Here is a 9941-nt window from a genome sequence, read left to right as displayed (position 1 = left end):
GATTGATGGGAACAAGATTGATGGAATGAGGACTGGGGGGATGGGACATGAGAGTTTCAGGAGAAGAAGACCGAGAACCCTTGTCTATGCCACCATAGGCTAGGGCCGCCATTGCTAGGGATGCCCTTGCTAGGGCAACCATCACTAGACGAAGCCATCTTACAGGTCTGGATGAGTATTTCTAGTTTCAGGCATTTCTAATTCTGCATTCATAGTCACAATGCGTGCCCTATTTCTACTCAAATCATTGCCATCTCGTCTCCCCCTTCTCTCCATGCCTTAGATTAAGGCTCCTCACTAACAATCGCATTCATTGGCAATCATGGTTGTGGTCCACAAGTTCCCCAAAATGCAAGGAGTTAGAGTATAGACCACCCTCAAGAACACACAACAAACTCTCGCATCCACTAGTCCTTGTGTTCATGGTCTTCAATCTCCCCAAAATGCAAGGAATCGAAGTAGCAAACCACACGCACAAGTATAATGAATGCTAACTCATCCTCCCCCACTCAGTATAGCCGCTATTTAGATCCAAATTGTGTTCACTTTTTTTCTCAACTTACCAAATGGTTTATCGGGATATGAACCACAATTGGATCGAATGATAAGCCTCTATTGCCCTTTCCACTAATATATAGCACCGGGCTACGTGGGAGACTGTGAACCTCCAACTGCCAATACTGAAGCTACTACCATGGGTAATATGAAAAACACCACCAGTAATATAGTATTACCATCGGTTATAATACTAGCGGTAATAGTAATTGCCCGTATTAGTTATACTACCACCAATAATGTACATATTATTGCCAATTATGTGAATACTACTGGCGGTAGTTTTACCCGATTTCTTGATGATTTTTTTTGGTAAGCAACATGATCACATTATTTTCACACTACTTTAAAGCGTAATTAAAGAGCACTAATAACCCATTAACACAAACATTTGTGAAAATGTGAATGTAATCCTAGGGGAGAGAGAGAGAGAGAGAGAGAGAGGCGAAAGGGACATGGAGAAGGTTTAGGGATATGAGGGAAAGGAGAGGAGGCGGAGGAGGAGGAGGAGGAGGAAACCTTAAAAATGAGGAGGGAGTAGAGATTTTAGGGGAGGCATGAAAAAATTAGGTTTAGGGTCACTACTTCATTATTCAAAGTATAAGTAGCATAACCTTCAGTTCCTCCTTCATTCTTCAATAGTATTGGTTCTCTCCTCATCTCAACTTGTTGCACAAATTGGAAAATTTTCAAAATAGTACAACAGGCAAATTGCTTTCCAATCTATTGCCTATGCAACAACATCCAACTACTAAGCTCTCTCTCTCTCTCTCTCACTCTCACACACACACACTCTCTCTCACTCTCTCTCTTTGGTGTTTTGCTGATTGTGAGGAGGTAGAGTTTAGGAGGGGGAGGGGGAGGCGGTGGAGGGAGAGAGGAGGGCAGGAGGCAGGGGGGGAGGGATGGAGGGGAGGGGGGCAAGAGGCAGGGGAGGAGGGCAGGAGGCAGGGGAGGAGGAATAGAGGGGAGGGGGGATAATGGGGTATTGCCACCCCCCCTCTCCCCATCCTATTGCGTATGCAATAGGTTGGGGGGAGGAGAGGGAAAATTGCTACCTCCCCCCCGACCTATTGCGTACACAATAGGTTGGGTAGGGGATTGCTGCCCCCTTGCTCTCCCCCCGCTCCAACCTATTGCGTACACAATAGGTTTGCGAGGGGAAAGGAGGGGGGGATTGCTACCACCCCATGCCCACCCCTCCTCCACCTCCACTGCCCCCCCCACCCATCCAACGTCTCTCTCTCTCTCTCTCCATTTCCTAAGAAGATGTATTTTTACACCAAGAAGGTGTATATGTACACTACCTTTCTAAGAGAATTGGTCATCGATTGATGTTCTAGAACATTATTTTTTGGACTTTTTTTTTGTCCATCTTAAAATTGGACGCTACACAAGTCCAAATTTTTTGAATAGTGTGTTCCTTAGGCTACCAAACTTGGTCTCCCTCGCAACACATGACGAGGATTCGGGTGACCTATAGCACATTCATCTTTGAGACATAGGCATCTATCTATGATGGAGCACTGCTCCAACACAATCAAATCTCAAGTCATTCAAAGCTTGCTGGGCCAGATGAAAGTCTAAACTTCTATTTTACAATAACACACATTCTTGTCTTTGAATTTCTTGGCTTACAATGCTCAAAGCTTCTTTTCCCAATTGAAAGTTTAGGGTTTTGAGCCATAAACTTTAGATACAACTCCGTCTGGTCACCCAACATGTGGGAAATAAAATTTTGTTGAAACAAACACTATGTTTTCTGCCCTAGTATGAGTAAAAAAAACACAGGTACATGCAAAAAAATATTCTATTCATGATAATTACACTAATTAAGCTACTCGAGAATAAAACAATTTCACTACTACAAAACGAAACAATTTCAACCATTGGGCTAGTTTAGGACACTCACATAATTGGTATCTAGCTTGGACCAGCTCGATGTTCCAACCAATGGTAGTTGGTTTATGAGAATCACACTACTAATTAAACTAATCAAGCTACTAGTCTAAAACAAAACAATTAAACAACTAAATAACAATCACATTAACTAGCTGAATTATATATTACTGTTCCAACCAATAGGCTAGTTTTGGGTGATCACAGTCCATGCATGACCCGAACCAGCTCATGACTTAAACTAAAGTAATTTAACTACTAGTATAATACACTAATTTAACTACTAGGAAATACAAGAATCAACCATGCTGGTTCAAGACAATCATATGTATAACTCCTATTTGACCTGAACTACCTCGGTTATATATTGCTTGATGTTCCAACCCCTAAGTTGGTTTTGGGCAATCACATAAGTCCAAGCCCAGTCGGTTTCAAAATTGATTGGCATATGAACTAAATCAGCCTAAAAATAAACTTTAAGAATTTAGCTACTATTAGGAAACACAACAATTTCAACCAACCACCGAGCTGGTCATCAATTATTTCTGTTTGTGAAATATATTTTTGTTTCATCCACACTAGATTAGGACAATCATACAACTCCTATTTGATCTGAGATGGCCTAGTGATATATTGCATGATATTCCAACCAGTGGGTTGGTTTACAACATTCATATTGAGCTCATATCTCGGGGGGTGCACTACTTAGAATCCCTATGTATCACGTGCATTTAAGGGGTATTTAAAAACCCCTCAACTAAAATTTCCCCCCCCAATAAAAACCGCCCTCTTTACTTATGAACTAAGTGATTTTTTTCTAAAGTTGAAATAAAAACCCCTCTTGTTATTGTAAACCTGTTAAATTTTTTCAAAAAGTTAAATCAAAATACTCCTTTTGAATGCACGTGGTATACTAAAATTTTATGAGGTGAACCCCCTGAGGCTCATATTGAGTCCAAGATAGCCCAGTTTAGAAATTAACTCTAGTATATGACTTAAAATTAAACTTAACCAATATTTAACTACCAGGAAACACAACAATTTCAACCACTGGGTTGGTCATCAATCATACAATAACAATATATTATTGTTTCTTTCTGTTGTGAAATATATTGGTGTTCAACCATGCTAATTTACGATAACCACATAACTGGTGTTTGACCTAAACTAGCATACTGATATATTGCATGATTCTCCAACCATTAAGTTGGTTTAGGACAATCACATTAAGTCCAAGCCAGCCCAGTTTGAAATTAAACAGTTAAACTATTTCAAAACTCAATCACAAACAACCACCGGGTTGGTGAAATATATTGCTGTTCAACCATGTTCGTTTAGGGCAATCACACAACTGGTGTTTGATCTAAACTAAAATGGTAATATATTACATGATGTTTCAACCATTGGATTGATTTAGAGCAATTACATAAAGTTCAAGCCAGACCACTTTAGAAATTAAACTAGTAAACTATCCCAAAACTCATTCACAGACAACCACAGGCTGGTGAAATATATTGTTGTTCAACCACGTTGGTGTAGGACAATCACAGCGTGCGTACAATTGTAGTGCAATATTGGACACCCCCAAAGGTTCTCAATTGGTTGCCTCCTTTGTTTTGTGGGAAGCTCAAATAGTGCACTTTCAAATGAATATTTTATTCTATTTATCTGGAGAACAATTGTTTGATGTTTTGTTAATAATTTGGATATCAGGTATACAATCCAAGATAGGGCATGTCCAAGGTTAAAGAGCATTGTCTCCTGGGCATGCATTTCTTGAGATATTGGTAGGGTTGTCGCTTTATGAATTTTAGGGTGCAGGATAAAACTTGTGAAGACTAGATATTTGTATTCATCTGAATCGCTAGATGTTCTTGCCTTGAATGCTCCAACCAAATGTGAGACCACAGCTTGTGTTCTTCACTCTGATGGCAATGATCAAATCCATGCATCTGCAATTGCTTCCTGTTGCTGATCGTTTCATTATTGCTCCCTCCATAAACATTGCAAAAGTGTCTTCCATTGTCATTTAGATATCGTGCCATTTTTTTTCTTGCCCCACAATCTGTTCCTTGTGCCTTGACCTTTCAGCTTTCCTATCTTATAGCCTCTTTCTGGTCTTGGGGGGTTCACCTAAAAACTTTTGGTGTACCACGTGCATTCAAAAGGAGGGCTATTTTAATCCAACTTTTTGAAAAAATTTAACAAAATTACAATAACAAGAGGGGTTTTTTAATTCAATTTTTGAAAAAATTCACTTAGTTCATAAGTAAAGAGGGGTGTTTTTATTGTGGGAGAAATTTTAGTTGAGGGGTTTCTTTAATACCCTTTGAACGCATGTGATACATAGGGTTTCTTAGTAGTACACCCCCCGAGTGTCTAGTTCTATTGCAAGCCATGACTCGCTACATCTTACCATTGACGCCATGGAGATGATAAGTGAACCGCCACAAGAAGACAGACCAACTAGCTTGTGAGGTGAGCAAAGAATAGAAGACGACTTACCCGAGTAAATAAGATAATGCCCATTGCCAAACCAAAAGAACAAGGTTACAACGAGCTGACTCTTTACGGGCAAGAGGAGGATGTATTTTGTAGGGCAGTAGGAGGAGGACATACTTGAATATTCAAAGATTTGTAGGGCGGCAGGTGGAAACATTTGAAAGGGTGCAGGGATAGTGAATTTTTCAGCCATCGTGATTTCCCTCCTCCAACGATACATGTTAGCAAATTGGATATTCTAGTTGTTCAAAATACAAATAGGCCAAAGGGCACCCTATCGAGTTTGACGCTAGATATTATGAAATGCACTGACCTTTGACATGCTTATGAGCCATATAGAAAGGAATTGTATGGAAAAAGAATTAATATAAAATTGTAAATAGTATTGGATTTTTGAAAGATCTTTTCAATGTTTTAAGACTACCATGCACTAGTTCCACTAGTTTGGCTTTCATTTTTTCAATAATTGGTTTTGATCTTTAACAAGACAAGAAAAAGTTATGGAGTGTGCCCTCATATGGTGTGCATAATTTGAGCACAACATTGTAGGCCCCTTAAACCACATCTAAGGTTCTCAATTAGGTGTGGTTGAGGAGAAGCTCATGTAGTGTAATTTTCAATGATTACTAGATTACTTTTGTGTGTAGAACACAAATTTGATGTTTTTCAATAAATTGTTATATCTTATACTCTTCAAGATGCATGCTTCACATGCAACATAGCACTTGGATACTCTTGACTATAAGCTGCTGCGATTTTGGAGAAAATTCTTGAAGTTGGCTAGGTTAACCTAGTCATCAAAACAGAAATGATTAACCTCATTCCAAACAAGGGGCCGAGGGGAACTCAAGAAGTGAAGGCCTATAACTATGATGAACACTTGCTGTAAAACTTTTGCCAAGGCATTGGCTTTGAGATTGAGGGACAAAATACAGGGGTGGATTAGAGAGGAATAGAAAGGTTTCATTAAGGGATGATAAATCCTAGAAGCAATTGCTAACCACTAGGAGGGTCTGTAATACACTAAAAGGCAAAATGTAGGCATGCCTTTTGCATGTAGAATTTGATAAGATAGGTTTAGAGCATGGATGACATGAGATTGGGACTAAATTTTTAGAAGACGCTTAGCAGCCTTGTTACAACTTCAAGACAAAGTTTGTCGAATTTCATTGAGCAATGCATAAGTTATGAGTCAAGCAAGATACCTATATACAAACAATGGCATGAACCTCACTAAAAACTACACACAAGCAAACATTGACTTGAGGGTTGAGATGGAAACACAGATCTAGATTTAGGAGAAATGGCTCAGGTTAGGTTGAAATTTTTAAATAAATGTGCTTGGAGGAGTTTGTATTACATTTGGGTTGCTTGAATAAAAAAAGGAGAAATCATATTAGATTCTAGTATAATTTGTATTCAATTTATTCACACTATCCTCCTTTATCCTAAAAGAGGGCTCTCATATAAAGGCCTTTTTAATTCCAAAATAGCCTTCAAGGTTAGATATTACAACCTCCTTTTCTTAACAAAGACTATGGGTGGATAATATGGCTAAAGGCAAATCCTCGGCAAATGTGTCTAGTTTGCACTTGCCAAAGATTGAGCTAGGATCTTTCATTTGTTGTGAGATTAGGAATGTTGCTGGATGAGGGATGGCTATATGGTAAGACAACCTTTGCGGCCCTTGAATGGAAAAATATGTAGGCATGCAAAGTGGGTTCAAGTTAAGGAGGGCTTTTAGTCCAAATAACTTAGAGAGAAAAGGGAATTTAAAGGCAAAAACTCATAAAACTAAAAAATTCAAATATAGGACACGTATTAAGTTGGGGTTTGAATATTAATCCTTGAGTGCATGATGTACTCATGATGTATGCAAGCTGTTCTAGCAGTGCACCCTAGAGAAGGCAACTTGCCAAGACATACATTGTGGTTTGCCTTTAGCAAAATGGCTTTTATATGGAAGGCTCTCTTTAGTTGGATAGATATTAACTACTAGACATTTCCCTACACAATGTTTGGTAACCAATAGCTCAAGGAAGGAGAGGGGAAGTAGATCTAAGAAGTTGCCATGCATTCTCAAACAAAGGGATCATTAAAGATTGTGTTACCTAGATATGTACAACTAGAATTTCCCATGTGCAACATATATTTGCTACTAAGAGGGCAAGGGACTAGTTCCAAGACATTTGTATGATTTGCCCAGTTAAATGTCTACATGACAAGTCGAGAGTTCATGGAAAAATGCCTTGGAGTGGAAATATCTTTCACATGTAGTCATCTAGATGTGGATGACGACTCTAGGCCCCTTTGATTATGGAGACAAGATTCAGTTAACATGGAGTAGGTCGGAAACCTTATGGAGCTACTATAGCACTATAGGAAGAATTTTTGCCATGTACCTTTGCAAACAATGGGATAAGGTAAGAAGCTTATGGACCTAGTAGAGCACTAAAGGGAGAATTTCCTTTGCAAATTATGCTAGATTTAAGATGATGTGCATAGCTATTGTTCAAAATTCAAATAGGAGAGCAAGATGAGTGATGTAAGATTTATGTCACGATGGGAATTGGACTTAGGAACGGCCGGTGGCCTCAAGTGGGAGTTGTAAAGCCAAGTGGGCTTTACGGAAATGGACGGTGGCCTAAGTGGGAACGAAATGGAAACCTATACAAACAACACGCCTTGCTTGTAGGCAAGTTACATGGTGATGGTGAGGACTTGGGAGGGAGTCCACACTTTCCGACCTCCATTAAAATGAACAACAAAGAAGGGGTAGGCAAGGCAATGATAAGCAAAAGCCTAAGGGGGCGATGTTCATTAAAGGGGACGGTGCCAGCTAGTTTTTGTCTTTTAAGACGAAAAAGTCGACAGGTCCACGTCAGCGGGCACGACAAAACGCGAGCCCACGTGGACCAGGCCCATTCACACCAGGTCCCCCGGCGGAGGACCGGGCAGATCTCCTTTGGCGTCACGCTATCTGGCGATTTTGGGGTCGGGCCGCGGGCAGCGCCCGTGTAAGCGCCGGATTGGCGGCCATATGGCCGGGCAGGAGATTTTATATTCACAAATCCGGGCTTACATTCCACAAGGGGCGGAAAACCGCCTTTTTCCACTAAACCGCCGGTTTGAGAAAACCGGGATCCGCCTTTAAAGAGCGGTATTGCTCATGAGTCATCATCTTCTTCTTCAGTAAGCTCTTCTATCTATTTAGTAAACTCTCTTTTACACGTTGCTACTACCCAAGCTTGGCTTTTTGGCTATGGCTTCCTCCTCTGTCGAGCCTTCCAACCCCTTCTACCCCTTCCTCTCCCCTTCCCCTTCCATCCCCTTGCCCCCCCTCAGCTCCCCTCCCCCCCCTGACTCCCCTCTCCCTCCTCCCAATTGCGCAGGTTCGCCTCCTCGACCCTCTCCCTTGATTTCCTTCTTGCCTCCCTCCCCTTCCACCCGCTAACCTCCTATTCTCTTCCCTCTTGTGCTACAGGATCCAGTCGCCACCTTTCTGCCCCCGAGCCCCCTCCGGCTAATGCACCCATCTGCCGGAAGCGGCCGTTCTATTCCGCTTTCGACTCCCCTGAGGAGGTCCTCGAAGACGAGACCATGGGCGAATGCATTCAGCACGGAGAGAAGCGCGGTCGGAGACTGACTCTTGAGCAAGTCAGAGCGCTAGAGAAGGCGTTTGATGTGGATAATAAGCTCGAGCCAGAGAGGAAAGTGCAGTTGGCAAAGCAATTAGGCCTCCAAGAACGGCAAGTTTCTGTGTGGTTTCAAAACCGTCGAGCCAGGTGGAAGACAAAGCAAATGGAGAGGGACTACAACGCTCTCAAAAAGAAGCTCGAAGCTTTGAAAGCCGATCGGGATGAACTGATCAAGGAGAAAGAGAAGCTTGCAGCCGAGGTTTACAATCTTTCCTCTCGCCCTGATCAGTCTTGTGTCCTGAAAAGTGTGAAGGACGTGTGTAGCATGATGATAGTCGGGTATGATGAGCGCATAGTGTAATAAGATAGGCCACTCAAGGATTTCTCAGAGCAGAAACCTTAGGATGTACTCTGCTTGCCTTGAAATTTAAGCAATTACGCGCTTATATCTTTTCAGGTTATCCGATTGAAGCGCGACGTAGTGTCGAACAAGGACAAAGTGAAGCTTGAATCACCTGTAGAAGGGAGTATTTCTTGGTCAAAGATTTCCTCAAGCGTAGCAGCGAGAGAATGCGGAAATGAGGCACTCATCTGGTCCCCTGATCAGAAGGAGAGGGATGGGTCGTCAATTACAGAGGACAGCGACGGCAATGCTATTGATAATGCAGACAGCGCAAGCAGAGCGCAGAGTTCCTTTGCTCGTACAACACCGATGTATCCAGGGGATGTAGTAATGCAAGCCGAACTCATGGGCCTCCTCGACTTACCTGAACTTCACTACGGGAAAATGCTCTCCGGCTCCAGAGGAATAAAAGGAGAAGAATTATTCTCAGATGTAGAGACCGGTAATGGTTTCCTTTCGTTAGACTGGTGGGAAGCGAGCTAACGTTGCACACATTTTTAAAATGAAAAGGCTTCTCATTAGTGTGAGCGAACATTATGTGGCTCGAAAGTACACTTCGTTAAATGGAGTCGTCTTTGCTATGGAATCCTGATTCCTCTCAAATGTAGAAATATCTCACGCTATTCACCTTAAGAGTTTTGCGTTCAATGCAAAACTTTGTACGTCGTAAATTAGAGTTTCCAATTACTTTCGATCCTCATTCATGCTGCCGTTCTCATTCGACTCTTCAGAATCTAGCAAGCGGGAGTCTATATCTCTGAGGGTTAATAACTTCATATGTTGTCATTTGGAGGGTAAAGAACTAAATGTGTTGACATATGATGTCCTGTCTAACGTAATGATAAGGAGAAAAAAACGATCTCACAGGTAGACGCATTGCTAGGATTAATCTTTGAGAATGGCCACGTTACCTTTGGTTCTTTGAACGCATTATTTGTCGTAGA

General features: G+C 41.5%; 1 protein-coding gene across 1 annotated transcript; it reads left to right on the top strand.

Moving 5' to 3' along the window:
- Positions 1–8177: 8177 nt before the first annotated feature.
- On the top strand, positions 8178–9689 carry LOC147896034 (uncharacterized). The gene is made up of 3 exons (XM_087382624.1): positions 8178–8348; positions 8441–8853; positions 9052–9689. Exons 1-3 carry the CDS (start codon positions 8219–8221, stop codon positions 9478–9480), a joined length of 972 nt encoding a protein of 323 aa, XP_087238750.1. The 5' UTR covers positions 8178–8218; the 3' UTR covers positions 9481–9689.
- The last annotated feature ends 252 nt before the right edge of the window (positions 9690–9941 follow it).

The sequence above is a fragment of the Dipteris shenzhenensis genome, chromosome 12, assembly GCF_047967505.1.
Source record: "Dipteris shenzhenensis isolate YYH24624 ecotype China chromosome 12, Dip_SZ_1.0, whole genome shotgun sequence".
Classification (NCBI taxonomy): Eukaryota; Viridiplantae; Streptophyta; class Polypodiopsida; order Gleicheniales; family Dipteridaceae; genus Dipteris; species Dipteris shenzhenensis.
The sequence above is the reverse complement of the archived record's forward strand: the minus strand, read 5'-3'. Positions and strand labels throughout refer to the sequence as shown.